General features: G+C 30.2%; 2 protein-coding genes across 3 annotated transcripts; one reads left to right on the plus strand and one right to left on the minus strand.

The window, feature by feature from the left end:
- Nucleotides 1-6,420: 6,420 nt before the first annotated feature.
- Nucleotides 6,421-12,468, plus strand: LOC122514363 (sodium/potassium-transporting ATPase subunit beta-2-like). Its single transcript, XM_043631137.1, has 5 exons — nucleotides 6,421-6,712; nucleotides 9,535-9,795; nucleotides 9,902-10,083; nucleotides 10,155-10,434; nucleotides 10,507-12,468. Exons 1-5 carry the CDS (start codon nucleotides 6,586-6,588, stop codon nucleotides 10,608-10,610), a joined length of 954 nt encoding a protein of 317 aa, XP_043487072.1. The 5' UTR covers nucleotides 6,421-6,585; the 3' UTR covers nucleotides 10,611-12,468.
- A 3,231-nt stretch (nucleotides 12,469-15,699) lies between these two features.
- LOC122514283 (glycerophosphocholine phosphodiesterase GPCPD1-like) lies at nucleotides 15,700-23,457 on the minus strand. 2 transcript variants are annotated; one of them, XM_043631013.1, is made up of 14 exons: nucleotides 23,238-23,457; nucleotides 22,461-22,585; nucleotides 22,152-22,351; nucleotides 21,861-22,027; nucleotides 21,589-21,767; nucleotides 21,356-21,487; nucleotides 21,161-21,271; nucleotides 19,592-19,745; nucleotides 19,362-19,515; nucleotides 19,026-19,251; nucleotides 17,649-17,804; nucleotides 17,145-17,572; nucleotides 16,869-17,034; nucleotides 15,700-16,768 (listed from the first exon to the last, which is right to left on the minus strand). In XM_043631013.1, exons 2-14 carry the CDS (start codon nucleotides 22,497-22,499, stop codon nucleotides 16,472-16,474), a joined length of 2,409 nt encoding a protein of 802 aa, XP_043486948.1. In that variant the 5' UTR covers nucleotides 22,500-22,585; nucleotides 23,238-23,457; the 3' UTR covers nucleotides 15,700-16,471. The 2 variants fall into 2 exon arrangements, with proteins under 2 accessions (XP_043486948.1, XP_043486947.1); XM_043631012.1 differs by lacking the exon at nucleotides 23,238-23,457 and adding an exon at nucleotides 18,403-18,480 and having other exon boundaries at nucleotides 22,461-22,942.
- Between the last annotated feature and the right edge of the window lie 178 nt (nucleotides 23,458-23,635).

Consider the following 23,635-nt stretch of genomic DNA (forward strand, 5'->3'; position numbering starts at 1 on the left):
GGTTTGCACAATTAGGCAAAGAATAAATATCGCTAAGCGCTTTATTTCCTTTTTATAGAATATTTTCAAGTTTTCTTTGCCGTTTTAAAATAATTTCAAATACGTTATGACGATTCGCGTGTTAAAAAATAATTTTGAAAGAAAAAAATGTAAAGTATATTAGAAGGATTAACAATGGCATATAATATTACAAGATCTTACGCATTTATCTTTTTTTTTTCTTGTTTAATATAACATTTGCCCAGGTTTCCAGCTAAATCTCAAGATTTTGTTATTTTCTTTTTTAATTATTATTTATTTTTCATTCTTGGTGTTTCGAATTTTGGCAGCTAGTCAGACTATGTAAAAAGAGTTTGCCAATTCTTGGACATTAGACTTTATTTTGTACTTTTTATCGATAAATTTGATATATGTTATGCTTACTGGTAGAAGAGATAACAAAATAGATAATTATTGTTTTTGATTTTTGGATATAATTTTTTTTCCTATTGTTTTTTTTTTAAATGTTTATTATACATCTTCACTTTTGTTTTTTCATTTACTCATAAAAAATGATTTTGCTCTATCAATTGTAATATTTACAATATGGAAAATACGACGATGTGTTATGATCTGTTTAGTTTTATGTTGCTTTTTTTTTTTTAATTCCTTGTATTTGAATAATGGATATAATTAAAGAAAGTTCCACTTGAAATAAAATTAAACTGATTGATTTCTTATGCTGAGAACAAAAGTACAAAGGTAGCAAAAGTTGTAAAGTAATGCATTTCGACATATTAATTCATTGTAAAAGATTATAATGATTCGTTTAATTTAATTGACTTTATCCTACTATATATGTACATATATATGATACAAAATACTTTTTAATGTGTAGTTTGCGTAATATGATAAAACAGACTATATATATGTATATAATACAATATTTACTATAATATCTATAATATATCACGATCATGACACAGTCGTACTTTTTCTAAAAATTATTAAAATTATAAGCAATGAGTGTATTATTATCCCTATTAATTGTTATTCATTGTAAATTTCTGTTTTTGTTTTACGAACGATTTTACGATAAGATCAAAAACTCGAAGACATTTAAATGAAATCTATCATTTTTAAGAACATTTATTTTTTCGTAATATGAACACAATTTTATCAAAGACAAGAAAAATAAGAAAATATTCTTTTATATATTTCTTCGGTTCAAGTAGTTTACAATCATAAATACATGCTACATCTATATTTATGTTAATTATATTTATGTTAATTATAAAGTAATAGACAAAAATGTTATACATTTGTAAAATTCATATTTTCCAAACTAATATGAAATAATTAAACGAATAAACACACATATACACACACACAGACACACACAATTACAATTAGGAGAACAGCAGAAATGAGTTTCGTTTTTATTTCCTTGTCGACCATTTCTGTAGCACATATAATTATTAAAAAAAAAAAAAAAAAAAAAAAAAAGAAAAAAAAAGAGGAAAGAAAAGATGATACATAGGGCTCTCATTCCGAACAATTTATATATCTAATTGTACCGTACTATAAATTTAACAATGATTGACTAAATAAGAGAAGAGCTATATATATGTGGATTTTGTAATTTGACGGCAGTTTATCTATTAATTAACATACAGATTATTTTCATATTGAGTAATAATATTTCTGATAAAGCAATAGTAATTAATAGAAATGCAGTGGACTTTATTGCTGTTTATTAAAAACATTAAAATATCAAAGACCTAGTCAGATTATTAAAATTTTTAATAAGAATTATTAATTATTATAATAATGATGATAATAATAGTAATAGTAATAATATCATGACGACGATATTTTAATAATTACGATATATATGTTTACGATTAGTTATCTGTGTGTATAAAATGACATTAAATTAAAATAAAATATGTTAAAAATACATACTTACTCTTAATGATTAAACACAATATTTCGTAACTGTAATGTCGAATGCATTTTTATAGCTCTTATTATAAGTATAAAAATACTTTATGATAAACAGCAATAAGGGTGATGTGTGCGCCTTTCTTTTGCCGTTCATGGAAAAACAATCGTAAGTGAAGCCAACCAAATTCGAATCGATAGAAAGAAAGGGAAAAATTTGGATTGACTGTTAATTATTAAAATTATAACTTTTTGTTCCTCCTATGACTCGTATAATCATTAACTTATATAAGACATGCTTTATTTTTTAACTTTGCAATATTGCTCCATTGTATTTTTGTTAAAAATTTCCATGGATGGTTTTAACTTGACCATTTTAGAAGCGGAAGATTACTTAGCAATAGACTCGAGAAATAACTTTTTATATCAGCGAATCTTTTTAATTAGATAAATGTCAATAAATGTTCATAGACACAAACATATACACGGAGACACATATATGCATACATACATATATGTATATATATATATATATATATATCATGAAAAAATAAGAAGAATAAGAGAAAAGTATAGGATCATAAAATTTTGTCGTTGGTCGAGTTTGTACAAATCGTTTAAAAGAAAATATTAATAACAGTATTACACCTAAAAACAAAGAAGTCAAATTTTATGAAAATCATATCATCTATAGATAGAGAGAAAGAGATAGAGAGAAGAAAGGAAGCCAAAGGGTGGTAATATGAAAAATGATATATAGTAAATATTATTATTATTATTATCATCATTTCAGTGAAGAAGAAAGGCAAAAATAAATAAATGAATGATAGCCGATAATTATAACAATGAAATATATGCGTTTCTATAAATAGAACTGTAATGTTTTTTCCAAAATTTTGGCTCGTTTGTAAAATATATAAAAGAATAAAATGATAGACGCAGTTAAGCAAGAGAGAAAGAGCCTTATATTTAAGATTAAGATATTTAAAATATGAAATGATGACAAAATGGGTTATTAAATGCATTGTCTTGATTACTTTTACATCGTTTCTATCTTTTCTGATATAATTTTCTTGAGTTGTTGATATTTTGAATGAATAATTAAGTGATAAAATACATACATACATACATACATACATACATACATACATGGGTGCTATTATAAACTTTAACAACAAATTTGAGAAGAAGAAATTTTCTTGTCCAACGATCGTTTTTGTTATCGTACATACTATATACTCTCTAATCGTTATCTTATTCTTCATGCAAGTAATATATGTACATGTACATGTATGTCTTACTACACATCCGTATACGCACGCACGCACGCAGGCACGCACGCACGTACACATGCAGATAAATTACATAGATACATACTTATATACAAATATAATTCACATTTATCATTTTTATACAAAATAGCAATGTGAAAGATATTAATAACAAAAAGAAAAAAAGAATTGTACTTTTTACAATATAACTATTATTAATAATAACAAATTAACGATGCAAGTTAAAATTGGAGAGCAATATATGTATATGTTTAATATAATAATATATAAGCCACTTTTATATATATTTGCAAAATCGATTAACTTCACAAAACAAAAAGTAAAGAAAATTGATAAAGTAATATTATCGTATCATTTGTTATTGAAGGATCATAAAAATTGTTTTTATTTAATAATGTTAAGCCTGATTAAGAAAATTGATTTGAAATCTTAAAAGTGTGTTAATCGATTTAGCTTGTAAACGGTTCATATATACATACACATAGACATCGAAAACACACGCTGAATTAATCCTTAAATCTTTTTTGACATACATATATACACGCAGGGGTGTAATTAGGCAGTAGGGAAAAAAGTCATTTGTACAGAGAACATTTCATTCGAGCAAACTTAATACTACATACATTTTTGAAATATATATATATATATATATATATATATATATATATATATATATATATCAAATTTACATCCAAAGCATACACATCATGCGACCATTATTTCTCGATGTTGTTATCGTCGGCATGGTGACTTAACGCGATTATAAAAATTACAGTGATAAACATGAGAAAAAGAGAAAGAGAGAGAGAGAGAGAGAGAGAGAGAAGAACAAACACATACATCATTGCTCTCTCTCTCTCTCTATATATATATAGCAATATATATATCTATTTAACATATGTATCGATATGTCGAGAATAAAGTAAGGCGAAAAAAAATGCAAAAATATTGTTTATGTTTGAACGATCACACAAAATCGACGTTTTACGAAGACAATATGTGCTTAAGAAAAAAAAATTTAACAGGAAAAAAAGAAAGAAGCAAATAAGAGCCAAATATATATATGAGGAAATTTAAGAATTGTTCTTGTCGAAAACAGGTAATTGAAAGGAATGTTGTTTTTAGGAGAGAAAAATTGGTAGTGGCTCGAAAATGTGTGCTATAGTATATTAAATAAAATCGTATTCAAATAATAATAATAATAATAATAATCTTAATAATCTTAATAATCTTAATAATAATAATAATAAAATTAATTAATTGTGAGAGAAAGAGAGAAAGAGAAAAGTATGAGTGATATATATATATAGAGAGAAAGAGAGATATAGTACGTGTGATATTGATGTAAAATAATGATAAAAAGAATAAAAAATACAAAAAATACAAAAAAAATAAAAGATGAAGTACTGCAACGAATGCAAGAAGGACTGATTTAAAAAAAGGGCCGTAACAAATGGGCACTTATGCTGCGCGGATATATATATACATATACACACACACACACCACATAAATGCACATATATATATGTCTGATTTTATGCGTTTATCTCTTTAGGGAATCATCGTGTGTGTCTGTGTGTGCATGATGAAAATTATAAATCAAAGAGAATTTTTTCCGTGCGTTACGATGATAACATTTCTCGTGCGACTCCATGTCATGTGTACATAACGTATATATATATATATATACATATATGTATATATATATATATATATTATATATTAGACATTACGAATGGATATGGAAAAGAGAAAAAAAGTAAATAAAAATATGCGAAAGGGAGAGACGATAGTAATTTCGAAAGATGTTCGTACGTGTGAATAGCAAGAATGATTAAATGTGAGTTTTAAACAAATCATAAACGCATTCACGTGTGAGTATATGCTTATGTGCGAAAGGGAAATTTAAAATGAAAAAAAAGGGGCAGAGAAGTATACATACAAATATGTGATGTGTATATACACACTGTGTATATACACTGTGTGTATGTGTGTGTGTGTGTGATATATATATGTATATGTATATTATATATCATATATATGGTATATATATGCATGAAAATATTGAGATATATTTGTAAATTCTGTTATTTGAATGCATTATAAATATTTTAACCTCCTGTAATGAAATATTTAATAAAAAACGTTACCAACCAAATGTGATACTTTTGACAGATCTACTTTCTTTTTATATAGATAAATTGTTCTTTTAAGTATATCATGTAGTATTTCTTTTAGGATTACGAAGAAAAAAATATTAATCGCGTTGACATTTTTTTCTGACAATGAGATATTTAGATTATTAGTAGAGACGGTTGTTATACTGTCTCTTATTTCGCGTAAACATGTAATAAAAATTTGTTCTCTCGTTCTCTCTTTCGAAGTGCTTGATAATTCCATTTCTTTGGCAACGTAAGAACGTATAAGCTCATCGTAAACTCTGTGCTAATAGGAGACTTTGTTTTGCTTCTTTTTTTCAAAAGTATTCAAATAAATATTCCATTGGGTTGCAAAACAAATTTTATATTTCATAATTCGAGTAAAAGTAAGTCCAGTCGTAAAAGTAGAGTCCAGTTAGAAGTAGATTTTTGAAGCGTATCATATTTGATCATAGCCATTATTAAGAAGATGTGCATTTGAAAAAAATACTAAAGTGGAAAAATGAAGAGACTATTGGATAAAAAGTAAACTAGAAGAAACGATTAGCTTAAAATAGAATCGAAATGAAAATTGTCTACGTCTAATGTCTATTCGAAGAGGATAGAATAACGACGAGGATCATCGTCGTCGTCGTCAGAATCTTCCAAAAGGAGGCGTCGCTTTTGATGAACGAGAATAGGAGTGGGGTTGCTCGATCGAAACGACGTGCGTCTGAACGGGGGTTGAAAGAAACGAGGGGTGCGAAGGGATAGAAGGAGGAAAGAAGAAGAGAGAAAGAGAGAAATGTATGGGTAAGGGAAAATGTATGTAAGGGGTAGGAAGAAGGAACGAAGTCAAATCAAAATATAAAATAACAATATGCATATATATATAAATATAAAAAATGAGATAATCCGTGAAATGTCCAGATATAGAAAGTATAAAAAATAAAGAGAGAAGGAGAGAGAAGGAGGGAAGAGATTCCCCTCGATCGTTTAGCGTCTGCGCATGCAGGATTAGGGGAAGGGGGCGCCTTGAAAAGCTCCGAGGCAACTCCGTACCGAACCGCTCAATATTCATCCCTTGGTAGCCGGCCGGACGAGAACGGTACTACTTCTTCATCGTCGTCATCTTTTTCTTCTGCTTCGACCCTATTCGAATCTAACGTTCCTCCCTTGGCGTTCTCTTGGAGGAACTCTAACGGGAAATATTCATCTTTTCATTTAACGAAATGGAAGGGAAAAAAGTCGAACAGTATTACAGTCCACCGCCAAAGCTTGGCAAATGGGAAGGCTTCAGGCTCTTTCTGTATAATTCGGAAACAGGACAATTTCTTGGACGTACTGGTGCAAGTTGGGGTAAGTTTTGTTCCTATCCAAAAAGTAGAAATATGTCTTGTCGTTTCAAATATGTCTTAATATAGAATCGGTAATATTCGAACGAAGTAAGTTCTATCTCGGTCCCCTTCACCATTTTGGAAAAGCGGTTGTTATGTAATACCTCCCTTCTTCCTCCTATCTTTCAACTTTAATGTTTTAACTTAAAACATGATTTCACGAATATGTACATAATTCATATTACATAATTCTGGATATTTTATAATAGTTACCGACGTCAAATGAATATTATCATTCTTTCTCTCGCCTTGTTATTTTTCTTTTTTTTTCGCGAACACTCGAATTGAAATTCTTGACGCTAAAAGGAAATATTGTACTTATCGTAATGTTCTACTATCGTTATATCCTGTTCTCTCAGATAAATTCACTTTTATCGTTTTATTGTACCACTATAATGGTATTATTTCTCTCGAATATTACGTAGAAAGAAGATTTAGGCATTTAACGGATCCATAGTAGGTTTAGTCTATAGAAACTATATAGGTAGGGCGGTGACTCTCTCTCTCCGGTTACCCCTAGTGGCCCATTTTACTGGTTGCGGCTTTACCTACGACAAAAATGAACGAACCGAATCGATCCTCTTCCGCTTCTTTTTCTTCTTTTTAAATATATGCATGCATTGCAATCATAAAAGAGAAAATCAAGAGGATCAAAATAAAAATGTATGAAATATTTTTAAATATAAATGTTCGAGAGAAGACAAGGACGAATTTAAAAATAATTCCTTATCAATTAATATATATATATATATAGGTCAATTGAAAAGCGGCCTGCCCCTTATAAACCTCTAACGAGCAACTTCGTCATTTCATATCAACGTTTATTATTATCGACGCTTAATTATAATTATTAGACGCGTTAGACGCGTCTCGACTCGTAATCTTTCGAATTCATTAAACGTGATTTGTTAATGCACGTTCAAGGATTTGTACATTGAAATTGTTACATTGAATTTTGACCGTCGTATCGAACGTTTCATTGAAATCAGAATTTTTTCGCGAAATTCCGGGTGTTTATCGTTGACTGTGTTTTACGATTCCGTAGAATCGTTCTTATCTTCGTAGGTCGTTACGTAATAGTACTAGCGTAATATTACCTTCTATAACAATCTGTCATAACGAAGCAATCGATTCTAAGCAATTGTTCTCTAATACGATATATGCCTATCCTCGTCGTTGCTGATTTTTCATCGGAATATATTTTTCTCGTTCAATTCTTGGATTGAAAATATACGGATTGATCGAAGGAGCACGACGACGACGACGACGACGACGACGACGACGACGACATTTAACGATGTAAATCGTCTAATAACACGCGAGAACGTTCTAATTCGATTCGATTCGATTCGATTCAATTCCGATTCTGTTTCCCATCGAATCTTTAAATGCATCTAGCTCGCGGAAATATAACTATCAAAACTTTAACTAAAATCTGTATTTAACAATGATTTCAATTATTATCCAAATATTTATAATCATTTGATGCTTCTCAAAAAGAAAAGAAAATAAATGACGAGTTGTAAATGACAGATGCGACAAATGATAGACCTACCATATAGAATGAATATTTATTGAGAGTGGTTTGATCATCTTTTTCACGGAAAGAAAAAAAAGAAAAAAAAGAAAAATAAGAAAAAAAAAAGACAAAAGAGAAATCTCGTTGGATTGCACGTATATTAGGACGTTAACGATTAAATTTCGCGGCTTTTCAAGATATCGATTAACTTTGTGCAGAAGCACGGCGCCGTCGCAGACCTAGAAAAGTCACCGGTGCGTTTCTAAAGTGGGTCATTGGTTTTGTGTTTATATTCTTTAAGTCTTTTAGTCTTCTTTTAGTCTTATTAGATCAAAGAGCATCCGATCCTATTTTCGGACAGATCATATTCATCATTATTAATAAGATAATATTGTTTTAGAAAATGTTTGAGAAACTTCGTCCAGGATATCTCGAGAGCATTGCGCGAACTCTAACATTTTTTAAAGGATAACACTTTCAATTTCGTAATATATCATTTTCTATCCGATTGCGCGTTCAAAGTTACAAGAAATACATAATTACCCTTTTCTTTTTAATCGGATAACGATTATTTCCAGCATCGAAGAACTTCGAACGCGTATACGAGAAAATTATCAACGGTTTCCATAGATGTAGGAAATTTTCTAAATATCGCGAAAGAAAATCTATTAAAGAAACGCGCTTATAGACATTTCATTTCATTGCTACTCTTTAAATGGGTTCCATAGATTGGGAAATATCTCGTATATATATAATCGATTCGACGTACTTTTGATACTTTTGAAATTGATTCGATCATGTGCGTCTAATGACAATAACGTATAATCGAGCAAAATTTTCGACGAAATCTCATATAATACAACATTGAATATAGAAAATGTTCCGAGTGTAATATCGAAGAAGTACGATTCTCATCGTCAGAACAGAAATGCGCAGTATACATTGCTTACACAATATTAATTCGGGTCAATTACTCGTCAGATAATAATTGCCTTTGTATTTCGCTATTCGATCTCTGACCATGACATCTATGATGATATGATTAATGTTCGACTGCGAGAATGTCACGTCTGATCGTATCACGTTACAGATAAAAAGAAAAAAGGTAACATTAATGGAACAACAACGTTTGATTTTGTAGGATCGGAAACGAAATATGACGCGTGTCTGCGTACGGTGGTATTGTTCGATATTCTTCGAAATTCATTTTTCGACATTTTTCTAACATCTATAAATCATTTTTGGCAACATTTATAACATTTTAGCCAAGATCCTTCTATTCTACGTCCTATTTTACGCCGTACTATGTGGTTTCTTCGTCGCCATGTTGGCCGTCTTCTACCAGACGTTAGATCCAGAAGCACCGAAATGGCAACTGAACAGTTCATTGATCGGTACCAATCCAGGATTAGGTTTCAGGCCGATGCCACCCGAAAGTAACGTCGAGAGTACTCTAATCTGGTACAAAGCTAGCGACGAAGGTAACTTTCTTCATTGGACCAAAGAATTGGATGCATTTCTGCAAGGTAAGCTTCTAATCTATCTACCTACCTATCTAACTACCCTTTTAGAGTAGAGTAGTTCTAATCTCGTTAACCAACTATATTACGGTTCTGCGTATTATATCCTTAGAATACCAAAAGGATGGAGCGTCTGGAGTCGACGTTGAACAAAGAATTCACTGCGATTATGGTAAACCCGTGCCAGCTGGTAAAGTTTGCGACGTTGATATGAGCCAATGGGGACAATGTACGAAGGAGAAGAAATATGGGTTCAACAAATCGGCTCCTTGCATTTTTCTCAAGCTAAATAAGGTTTGAAGAAAAATTAACGTTATTTTTATTTTTTTCCGGCGCAATGAGATGAAAATCTATCTCTTCCGTAGATCTTTGGATGGATGCCAAATTTCTATAACGACACTAAAAATCTCCCACCTGGTATGCCGACCGATCTTCGAGATCATATCAAGAAGGAAGAAAGTGCTCAAAGTCAAAGACTAGACACCGTTTGGGTATCTTGTGCCGGAGAAAATCCAGCTGATATTGAAAATATGGGTGCTATTCAATATATACCACGTCGTGGATTTCCTGGATATTATTTCCCATTTACAAATACACCGGGTTATCTAAGCCCTCTCGTTGCTGTCTTCTTTGAAAAGCCTAAATGTAAGTGGAAACGATGAACATTTGTTATCCAATTAGATGAAAATATACGTTGAACTGTCGCTAATTTTGTAGACGGTGTATTAATCAACATCGAGTGCAAGGCCTGGGCGCACAACATAATACACGATAGATATGAAAGGCGTGGTTCCGTACATTTCGAATTGATGGTGGATTAAACGTCGTCTATTGGTCATGGCCTCTAAGAAGACTATTACCAACAGCGTCCAACAGTGAGAGAGTGAGAGAGAGAGAGAGAGAGAGAAAGAGAGAGAGAGAGAAAGAGAGAAAGAGAGAGAAAAATAGGAAGAGTGAAAAAGTGAGAGAGAAAGAAAATAGGATAAGTGGTTACTTTTAAAAATCAATTTCATCGGCCCGTTTTACAATACTGACAATGAGCGCGCATCCTTTTCCTATTTATATTGTTTTAGATCTTCTAAACGAGCCTCCCTACCACCGTCCACGAAACTAATAATTCCTGTTGTTTCTTCTCGTTACACTGTCATTGTGCCATTCGTTGTTGTTATCTCTCACCGCCTAGTTCCTTATCACCGCCACCATCTCACCATCGTGTTCACGAAGGATTCTGTCTCTTAATAATTCCATCCTCTCTGTTTATACGTAGATCTCTCTTACGAATCGTTTCTTTAAAAAAGAGATCATTAATTAAGAAACGTTATCAGAGAATCTCATCGCTCTAACTGGAATGCACAAAAAAGAAAGAAAGATAAAAATAAAAAACCAAAGATCTCGCAGCGTTATTCCTTCGTTTATTTTCAAACAAAACACAACAAAATTGGCTAATATATTTTTTAAGTATTATACGAAAATATTTCTATTTATTTATTTATTTATTTATTGTTATTATTATTATCACTATTATTATTACTATTATTATTATTATTGCGGATTGGATTAGATTTTGAATGAAACGCGCGAGTCGACGCGTACGAAGGTAGATTTCGCGTTTAAAAATTCGCACGAATTATTATGTTCAGATATAATACGATATTGTCTCATTTGCTATTACTATCTTTTTGTAAGAAAAAAAAAACAAAAAAAAAACGATTTGCTCCGTTTGAAAGCTTGCGAATCGAATCGAATCGATGATATATATATCTGTGTACGATAACGCGACTACCTGTTGAGATATAAAGAGACATTGTTAAATCGAGCGAAGATGTCCTGAAAAGTTGTGTCTGAAAAATATTTATAAATATTATATATACATATATATATGTTCTTTGTTATATCGCGTTAATTATATAGTTGTTATCAATCTGGCACTACTCTTATCACGCTAAACAAAAAATTATATATCAAAAAAGGAACGTTTATATTAGAGAGCCAAATGACAGTGAGAACGAAAGAAATAAAGAAGACACTTTAGAGTGTCCCCATTTTTTTGCTGGATCTAATTTCAATGAACAAATTCTCTTCTCTTTTTCGTCATGAAAACGACGACACGCGTGCGTTTAAATATTAACAACAACAACAACAACAATAATAATATTAGAGGAATAGCGATGTGATCGGATAATATACGGAGTACATAAACTTTCACTTTGAGATTATATTACGTATCACATAAAAACTATCTATATTGTTAGTCACTATGCAAATGGTAAAAGAAAAATAAAATAGGAAAATATGCAAAATCTTAGGGATTGTGTGAATTGTAGAGAACAAATTTATATTATTAAATTAATATCTGCTTAAGAGAGAGAGAGAGAGAGAGAGAGAGAAAGAGAGAGAGAGAGAGGATATCTTCGTTCGTTCCCAACATCCAAGAACCTAATATGCGAAGATCGAAAAACTAACAAACAAAAAAGAAAAAGAATAATAAAAAAGAAATAAAATAAAATATACAAATGATTTCAATCGCTCGATCGCAAGCTGATATAAATAAAAAATGTATTCCTATAAATCTCGTAAATATTTATAAGAATTGTTTTATGATACTTAACGCGTACGAATATGTAGTTAAGAAACGTTTCTCCTTCGTGTGTCTTTGTAGCTGATTATAATTATAGAAAAGAAAAAAGAAGAAAAGGTTAAAAAAAAAAAAAAAGATGAAGAGAAAGAGAGAGAGAGAGAGAATAATAACACTTCGTTGTCCCGAAAGCAATTCGTTTGCTCGTCTTATTTTGTAATCGGATCTTTTCTCGCTTTTTGTAAATCTCTTTTACGAGCGCGTCCTGGTCTCGATTCCAACCGGGGGTGTGATACCGAAGAGAATCAGGAAAGATGATGTATAAGGGTGGCCCGAAAGTCCTTAAATGGATTCTACCGATCAATTGAATTTTTTTTTTTAATCTCTAACATTCCGATCGATTTGTCAAATCATTTAGGAACTTTTGGCTTACCTAAAAACGTTTTTCCATATCCTGTACTTATCGTTTTTTCAATATTTCTTTAGAGCTTGATTGATTGATTGACCGAAGTTAATAATCGTAATTAAAATCAAGAAGAAATACATAATACTAAAAATAATTAATAAATTAATAAATAAGAAACGGAAGAAGAAGAAGAGGAAGAAGAAGAAGAAGAAGAAAAGATAAAAAAAAGAAGAGTTTAAACGTAAAACGTATGCTGCCATATGCAAAAAAAAAATAAAGATCAAACACATACATAATCGACAATTGTTTTGTTACATACGCAAACAATGCAGCACACATTGCACACACGCACTCACACACACACACACACACACAAAGTCTACTTACATGCGACTTTAAAAATTATCTTCTGTGATTTTCAAACTTCGAACAGAAGTTTAATTATAGTCGGCAGTGATAAATATGTGTTACCAGAAGATAACAAATAATCTAATTTAATTAGGCATCTGTGCGTGCCGATCTGAAGTGATAATATTATTAATCGATTCTTAGTCATTAATATTTGAATTATGCTTTGTCAATATATGAAAAATTATTAGATTATCATGGAGACTCGATGTGAAATAATTTCATTTAAAAATACAAACAAGTACAACATACATGTGTACATATATATATATACATATATATATAATTGGCTTATTCGATGTCCATTTTCAAATACTAAGATTTCTTCCATCCAAATGGGACTCACATACTCGTTTCGAAAATAATCGAGTTTTTAACGGGCAACGAAGAAGAAGGGTACAACAATGCACGAAACTTTTTCGTTGTATGTATAATTCCGATATTTATTGTCATTACTGATCGATCTCCTGCGAGACACGTGTTTTTTTTTCTTCTAAGATAATAAAACTATCTTAATTAATCAGCGATTAATTAAGAAGAGAATATATATTTAATAATAGTTCAGCTTATATCGGCGCAAATGAGAGAGAGAGAGAGAGAGCGAGAGAGAGCGAGAGAGAGAGAGAGAGAGAGAGAAAAATGGTCGTGAAAAAGTAATAAAAAGAAAAAAAAATAAGAAAGAAAGAAAGAAAGAAAAAAAACTCAAATGTTAGGATTATAATATAATGTACTTAAGATTAAAAAATAAATGAATAAAAATAAAACTAATACACATGAACACACACATACAAAATATAGAAGAAGAGATGTGATGTGAACATAATAGACAACGCAACATACATACATAAACTGCATACATATATATATACATAATGTCATACCAAAGATAAAACGTACATAAAATTGTAGCTCTTACATATCCCCGTTAATTACTTATATACTAATATAAGAACATCTCGTAATAATACTAACAATAAGGGACATACTTATCGAAGGCAATATACGACGAATTTCATTCCTAACAATAAGAGGGATTAATAATCGAAATTTTCTTCATTGAATACGATTTATGAGTGTAAAACATTTTTATGTATATATATATATATATATATATATATATATACACGTTAGATTGATCATCTTTTTTTTTCATAACAGTAATAAACATGCATAAATACACATATACATATATTCGTGCGTATATGTGTAGTCCGTGTGGAAAAATATGAAACGGGAGAAAAATTCACATTTTTGTGTAAAATCAACATTTCGATTTTTCTTCGATAGAAGATATCGGCCAGGACGTGCTATTTATTATTAATTTCATTATTATTATTACGCTCATTCATTTTTTTTCGAAATCATGCTATTTACATGTAATCATTCGTTTACGCAATATCAACGATCGAAAACGATCTTTGAAAATAATAAATGCAAGTGTCAAGCACCGATATAAAAGTAAAAAAAAAAAAAATATTGTTTTATTGAAATTATTCGAAAGAAAAGTATCTAAAGTAAGTACATACATAAGTATGTCATAGACATCTCTCTTCGTTGACTTATATTCAATATTTATATTTAGATTTTTTGTTCTTTTTATATATAATAACGTTATTAATAATAATAAATTATATATATGTTACCATTAAAGCATGATATTCAAAAAAATTGAAATGTAATGTCAAGCAGAAGAAAAATATTCTTCGATTTTGTTTCAATACCTGCCTATATTTACGGTGACCATTCGTACTGTATTGTATAATTATTTAAAAAGAAAATGTACCTTATATTATTTTAACCCTTTGCATTCGAGGCCTTTTTCGCTCGGGCGAACCAGCAACTTGAGATGATTTTCCGCTAATTTCCTAAATTTTGAAAATATTTGTTAAACGTTAAGCTCTGTATTATTGTTTTGTGTGGTATTTTATAAGGAAAGATCCATCCTTGGCTTGTCAGGGCAAGTAACACCACATTACTATATGTGCTTTGGTGTCAGGAGTTGAGACTCTTGTTGTTAACGTAACACGTAGCTTGCTTCTCATTCGATTGGATTCCATCAAAACTGCGAGTCGAAATAGAAGCTCGATCTCGTGTTTGGCAACGCAGTACACGCTAATAGCAGTACTAAACAACTTTTACCTCGTATTCGTTATTTATTTCTTCTTTTTTTTAATAAGGAAATTTACATTTGCTACAGTTTAAATAAAAATATACCTACAAAGATTTGTACTAAAAAGTTGAACTCTCGCCATTATCCCTACTACTCGCGACAATTTGTTAGAAATTAGAATTATTATCTACTTGTAACTCTCGTTACTAGCATTTATAAAATATCCCTTTGATATTATACATACATATTTGGAATGAATAATAAAATGAATCATTCCAAATGTTTTATTGTAAAATCCGTCATAAAATTGTTAAATAGACGGTAATATTATAGTCGTAGTATAATAATTACGTTATCTCATTCTTATTCTCATTCTCATTCTCATTCTCATTCTCATTATATACACTCACGTATATGTTATCATTTATTTGTAAATCGGAACTTTGAACGTCGTTAGCATGTTTGGTTCGCTTTTAATTACTGTGTTTAATGGCAGTCCTAAATGTAACTATACAATTTCATATTAGGATTGAACCTATAGAATGGAAAAGCAATCGGATATATTAATTATGTAATTTGCATTAATACAATATATACGATTATAAATAGATTGAATTAGTTTAAGAGTATCCAATTATATGACACGAGAATAAAATCATCTTTATGCATAAAAAGTTACATGGAAGAGACATGACTATTGCAATGTAAATTTTTATCGCGTTATGTAATACGGATATACTTCTATCGTGAAAACAGTGAAAAATAGGTAAGTAAAAATATTTTGTAAATTTTCCTCTCCTTATTTTCTTTTTAAAGGAACCAAACAGGCTAACTTATGTTGAAGTACAATTTGTTTTTCCAATAAAAAGATTAGAATATTGGAATAAATAATAGAAGATCAGAAACACAGACGAATCGATTTGAATTTGAGATTAACTGTTACTTATAAATATTCTTCATATATATGGTCATACGAGTTGTTATTTTAATATAACGCAAATTGATAAAAATAATCTAAACAACGATAGTCTCTATTCTATTATAAACATTGTTGGAAATTGACATATTGATTTATTCATAAAATTGTCATTTTTTTTGTCTTATTTCGTTTATCCTATTCTCCAAATGTGCTTCTTATTATGCATTAAAACCAAGAAATGAAGGAATTTTTCAATGAGAAACATCAAAGACAATCCTTTGCAGATTCATCTTCTCCATAGGCGGCTTCGGGCAAGGCAGTGGCTTGGCCACATACTATATCAGAGATATCAATAGCTTTGACCGGATTTCCAAAAGATTTAGCGCACACGTTAAAATCTCCACCAAGTTCATTTTTTCCTAAATGTTGTTGCCAAGAAGATGGCATTTTAATCATGGATATATTGTCACAAGCAGTGCTGCTGTTAGTAAGAGACGATAGGGATGTTGCCGTTGAAGTTGATAATAAATTTCGTGTCTTATTAAGATCTACAAAATATTCCTAAAAAAGATAGAACAGATAACAAATAAAATAATATTGGATGAATTTAAAAATCTTTGCTTCGCACGTTAAGCACGTTTAAATAAGACAAGGAATATACCTTATCTGCGTTATAATCCATATTAATCGAATCAGAAATAATTGGATTTTGTTGCGTATTACCCGCTTGACTAGATTGCGCCAAAGCTATTAAAGCTTTTTGATTTTCCCTTGCATCCACTAAGAATATACTTTCCTTAACATCTTTTGAATTATATACGTCCATTCTAAAAAAAAAAACGAACAAACAAAAATGTGTTTTATTATTAACATTGGAGTAACTATATGCTACACATATTTTCCAATATACGCTAGAGTATTCATTAAATTTACTAACTTATCATATATAACTGCGTGTAGACCAAGTTTTTTAAGGTGACGAATAGTATCTGTATCGTTATTATCATCGCCCCAACAGAAAATAATTAAACCAGCGTCTTTTACTAATTTGACTTGAGAAGGATCTCTAAGAATATCCTCGGTATGCACATTAATTCCTAAAATATCAGACGACAATGCGTGTCTTATAGCCATTGGTATTGTCTGGCATCTGGGATCGTGATACGTTGGATACTTCGTAGTTACACCTTGAGTTAAAAATACTACTGGATATTTGTTTTGTTTCAAACGTATCATAACACAAATATCAGGATTGAAGGATGAGAAGACTATTTTCCTGTCGCCTCCATATTCCAAAACAACTTTCAATATAATATCCAAATACATATTAAGATCGAATGGATGATTGAGCTCGAATGTACCATCCTATTGAAAATAACATGTCTTATTAACGTGATAATATAAGTCTATTATTTTGAAATATAATTGGAACATATTGAACCTTTAACTGCATAGTCCATTTAATTTCAATATTGAATCCAACATGTGGCTCTAACTCGAGAAGTACACTTTGAAGAGTAGGAAATGGTTGATGGTCTTCTAGATCTTCATCAAAAAATCGAGCAATTTTTTCTCTACCTTCAGCCACGTGGTAAACCTATACAAAATATACGTATCCGTTAAGAAAACAATCGAACTATAGTAAACTCTTGAGGGTGCTATTCTTTATTATTGAATTCGTGAACCGAGCATCAAATAAATGATTTGCAAAAAGATATTTTTTTGAAAGCATCATAACATATCCTTTGTAACATTGGTAACACATGCTATGGTAAAAGTGGCTGTATTCCCATGAATGATTTTAATAAATATCATTTATATTTGAATGCACGTTAAAAAGGGGTGAAACTGGTGAATGTGTGATTATTCAAAAGCGATCGACTTGTCGAAGTAACTCTGTGAACAATTCATTTTGCTAAATGTTGCCTTGACAATGACATATTTTTATATGTATATCTTTTAATGATACGCGATGAAACTTTGAATATTTTTTTCTTTATATTTACGACAGGTAAGTAATCGATCTATATTATAGAAAATGACGTATTAATTTGAAAGGAAAACAAAAAGTTCAATACTGTCAGAATTCATTATTTAATGATAATCATATAATAAGCATGCATCGAGTTATTCAGACATCTGACCAATTCATTTTTGGCAATAAGCCAAGTTGCAAAAGCGACATGAAAGCTCACCAATTGGTTTACCCCCTGCTCACTTTTATCAACGAAATACAGCACCTTACCCAACGAGTCGCCCGGGTAATAAAAGTCCTGTTGAATATTAAAAATAGACAAACACGAACGGACATATCATATTAAGGAATTTATAAATATATGACAACTTATGGTTTTATATAATGTGCTTCTCTGGACTGACTGTTTGTTTCGAAAAAATAATCAAAGAAAGAATAAATGCACATTGAAAGCAAAAAAGAAAAAGCATTAAAATTAAGCCGTACTCTGTAAATAGATGCTATATGAAAGTTAATGACATTTTATGTGATATTAGTTGATTTTCGAACACGATCCGAACACGTCTGAAATAATATTACACTGTTTTATTGATTATTTCAATGACTTTTTTTTTTTTTAATAGGATATTTATTTTATTTATCTTTATAATTTTTAAGTATAGATCATGATGAAATATATAATGACAAATTATTTCGTTAAAACTGATAATATCATATATACATCCTATATTTTTAAATATTATCTAATTGTAATACTACAAGAAAATGAATATAATGCATAAACTTCAATTTCTATAATGACAAATATATGTCTAAAATGATAACATAATACTATCAAAATACCTTCAATAGATGAAGTTGTTCCAAAGTTAGTTCCTTTACTGGTATCTCTAACGTGTCCATTGCTTCTATCTGTTTTTTACGTTTTAATGAAATTGATACATAAAAATCATGGTATACAACTGGCACGAGATCTTTCGATAATTGAACGTCAAATTCTACCATATCAGCACCGTGATATGATGCAGTTTTTAAAGATGCTAAAGTGTTTTCCCTTAGGTTGGCACAACTGTGTAACAAAAGAACAAAAATTGTTCATTCATATTTTTCAAATTCATATTTTTTCACAAACGTATAATTATTGTATTAATGTTGTTCTTAAAATTATCAGACACTTACTTTTTTGTTTCATATTTAAAAGAAGTGCCGAGTCCTCTATGACCAACATCCAAACCGGACCATCTTTGTTCCCAATGCTTTGTATATGAAATACTCATATCCCATGGATAATTTGGGATTGGTTTTATTACTAAATATTCGATTGTTAATTGTCCTACAATATAAATGTATTAATATGTTAATGTCTTGTTATTGAATCAATCTAGCGATAAATGAAGTAAATTCTTTACCAATTGGTCTATGTCTTGTGCTAGTAATCGGCACTGTCAGCATTCCAACACTAGATTGCAGTGTACTAGGCAAGATGTAACTAAATCCAATATGATTTGGTGGCTCGCCAGGGAAACTCCTCGAACTGTATACGTAGTAGTCTACTAAATATGCCTGAAACAATATTCTATTTGATATATCTAACTTAAATTATGTATATAAATTATTGGTCATAAATCCTAAGACTTATTTTAACATCAAGAAATTACAGTGATCAAGGAGATTTTAACATCGATGAACTTACTATTATGCATTTACCTGTCGGTTCATTAGCAATGTAACTGCATTAAGCAAACAAATTGATACTTTCAATTAAACGTTCTGATAAAAACTAATTAAAGGTATATTCCTTGATCACGCACAAAGTGTAGGAATTAAATTATAGTTTTGTTCATAAATATATTTGTTATATATCATGGTACCACCTATTTAATTCTATTCATCGCTATTTGTTGAAAAGTGCAACGGAAAAAAAATCTCGAGACATAATTTATTTCCTACATAATCTAGCAATGAACCAAAACAATAATTGCCGACTGCTGTACACTGCCTGGTGACGGAGGAAATTCCGCAACACCTGCCGATCATTCATATAGTTTAATTTAGAAATAAAATATTTGCAAAATTTGCAATTCAGATTCGGAAGATATGGACAGCTTGGTCTTACATTGCCTGCGCAACGGCATCGCGCGTACGGTACATTAGAGTTGGTCAGAGCTAGAAAATATTAGTAATACATCTAATAGGATATAGTGGAGTGATGGGAATCTCACCATTTTTGACGCACACAGATGTTTATGAGATGTGATAGCGTTGACATCACAAAACTTTGAAGGATTGGCTTTTTTCTAGGATGACTATGACTCTAACGTAAATCAATCTCACGCGTATTACCAAGTTGTTTGATATAAATACTCTCTATTGCATACGATTATAAAAAGAAATAATTCAAATTTGTAAACGATATATAACAAAGATTTACGAAAGACAATAGTCAAAGGATGGGAATGGATAGGTTAAACGACAATCAACACCATCATATCTCTGTGTGATGTCGTGTGACACAAGTGTAAAGTGGAGGACGATGCTTAAGCATCGATAGCACCGGAAGAAGTCTTGCTTTGTATAAGCAGAAGGATGTCTCTTCTGTCCATGTCAGACCGTGCGAGCTCGTTGGCAGATTCCAAGGAGAGTAATAACTGCTGAACAAGTTTAATTATCTTTTATCAAATAATTTGTAATATATCGCGATAGAAGATGTTGTGCCAGCCTACTGGTGGTATACTGAAAATTTGGTCAATACTTATTTTTTCCCTGTGATTTATCTATATTATTTATGACTATTTGTGAATCACCATCGATCTGCTATTATTAATTATTCTTCGGTATAGAGTTAATAATTATAATATGTATATTAATTTAAATCAAACGAACAATATATTCTGTAAGCAATAAATACCAGCCAATGGCTTATCACGTATTTATGCATCTATTGTTCTTCCGTTCGAAAAATCAGTATTATAACTTACAATTGTTTCGGGATAACGAACAGCAACGTTGAAGATAATAAATTCGTCTTCTTTGCAAGCTCGACCAAATTGTTCCTGATATTTAAAGCGGGTCTCTTCATCGTTCATTACCTTTAATAAAGAATAATACAAAGAGTTATTATTTAACAAATTTTGGATATGTCATTATTGAAAAATAAGATAATATATGCTTACAGCAATTTCTGTAATACTAAAAGCAGATTGATCGATGTCTTGAGTATCCATAGAAAGGCTATCATCGATACAATCATTTCCAAACTGTTGTAATTCTAAAGAGTGCTGCCTAATTAAATTTACTGGAGTCATCTGCATTATAATAATGAAATTATTCCCTATTTGACTAAATCTTATTTTATTTTACTTATTTTGTTCAATGATAAATAAAAAATTAAATATAACAATTATACCTTAATGTGCACTATTCTATTTTGCAACCGCTGTTTCCATAATTTAATTGGATTATAAAAAAGTTTAAATTGTATCACAGTCTCATCCGTAAGCCAACCACGTTCGACTTTACAATAACCATTGTAACAACCAAATATTTCTGAATTTGGCAATGCGTTATTAACGAAGTTACCAGGCACTGGAAAACAACAACAAGAAAAAAAGAATAACAAAATAATTATAAAAAGAAATCATACTAATATTTAACATATTTGATATTTTATAAACATACGATTTTTCTTAATCTGACGAGGTATCGTGTGAGTTTCCCATTTTCGTATAATAAGAGTCTTGGCAGAATTTTTAGTACCATTGGATTGGCAAATAACAGCAATAAAATATCGATAATCTACATCAGCATCAACGGGTAGTGTAATCTTTTGAGAAAAAATTTGTCCTCTGAAATATTAATGTTCTTACAAATAATCTTAAAATTATAATTAGAAATAATCCAATTAGAATAACACATAAGGCATGCGACAGAATAATTATGTGTAAAATATTATATTTCGCTATCGCTTACTTATCTATTTCATTACAAATACCATCTCCTGCTTCTGCGCATGCATCGGCATCGCAAAGTTCACTTTTGCTCTTACCATCGGAAACATTTTGAGCATTGTATTCTTGAAACATTTGGATTGCCTGATTAGGATTCCATGTCCCTAATTCAGGTAAATTTCCCACAACGTACAAGCATTCGTTTTTTTCCAAATCCGACACCTAAATACGTCATGATTTTATTTTGTAACAATGTTTTATTTTTTAAAACATTTATTAAATATATATAACATAATAATAAAATAAGAAAAATTTGTGCGCAATCACCTACCTGTACTCTAAATACCCAGTCTCTCTTGGAACCCCTCATGTTGGATAAAATATTGTTAGATGTTACGTCGATGGAAGTACCTTTGGACGCTGCCTGTAGTAGTTTGACTTTCTCTCCTTTGTTTTCTATAAACCACATTCGCTGCATATTACTATTTTTATCTTTTTTTTTTAATTGTTCTCTTTGAATATTCTGTGTTTTTCAAGACACGTTCAATTGACATCAGTTAATTTTCTATAATAAGGGTCTCCGAGTGATATATCTTATACGTTTACTATCATCGCATTACCAATTGGGCTTATGAAATGCTTATGAAAGAATGTAAGCTGTTCCATTATATGCTCTTATACAAGGCATATAAAATATTTAATAATTTAATCTTTATATTAACTTTTATCGCATATCTAGTAACTAGTACTATTGTCCAAAAAATCAACTAACCTTATTATATTAGAACAATACAGATCTAATAACAATATATGACTTGAATCATTCACTTAGATGAACACGTTACATATATAAAATATTGTATATAACATATTGTAGACGACGACGTGACGTATTAAATAAAAATAAATGTTACTTAAAGTAATAGAAAAATTGCGCCACAAGATTGAGTATAATGAAATTTTGTACAGGAAGATTTACAGGAAATAGCAGATGAAACTTAGACAAAAGAATAAAATGGATACAAAGTCCATGATAAGAGAAATGTGAAGAAAATATTTTGTTTAAGAAAAATATATATTTTTTTTTATATATATATATATTATTTACCTCTGTAGTAACCAAGAAATTTTCAATTGAATAATATTATTTGAACGTGTTTGTTTTAAGATAACTCGTGTTATTTAACAAAGTCCCAAAGTAGGCACGTCATACTTTTAATCGAATATAACATAACTAAATATTTCTCGATCAACACAGAACTACCGTTTCCGTACAAATGTTTTTAGCGGAAGAGACAGTGGTCACAACATAATTTAACAAGATGGCGGATATCCGGAAATAGCGCCACTCGGTGTTCAAAGCCTACACTAATGTTTTAATTCTTACATTCAATATCAAATACATATGTATTTAAGATATTTTTAAACAATTTTGATATTAGCTACGAATATTATTATTATTATTATTAGCTAATTAACAGAGAATTAAGTCAAATGATATTTTAA

Source organism: Polistes fuscatus, unplaced genomic scaffold (genome assembly GCF_010416935.1).
Source record: "Polistes fuscatus isolate 324 unplaced genomic scaffold, CU_Pfus_HIC Scaffold14, whole genome shotgun sequence".
NCBI lineage: Eukaryota > Metazoa > Arthropoda > Insecta > Hymenoptera > Vespidae > Polistes > Polistes fuscatus.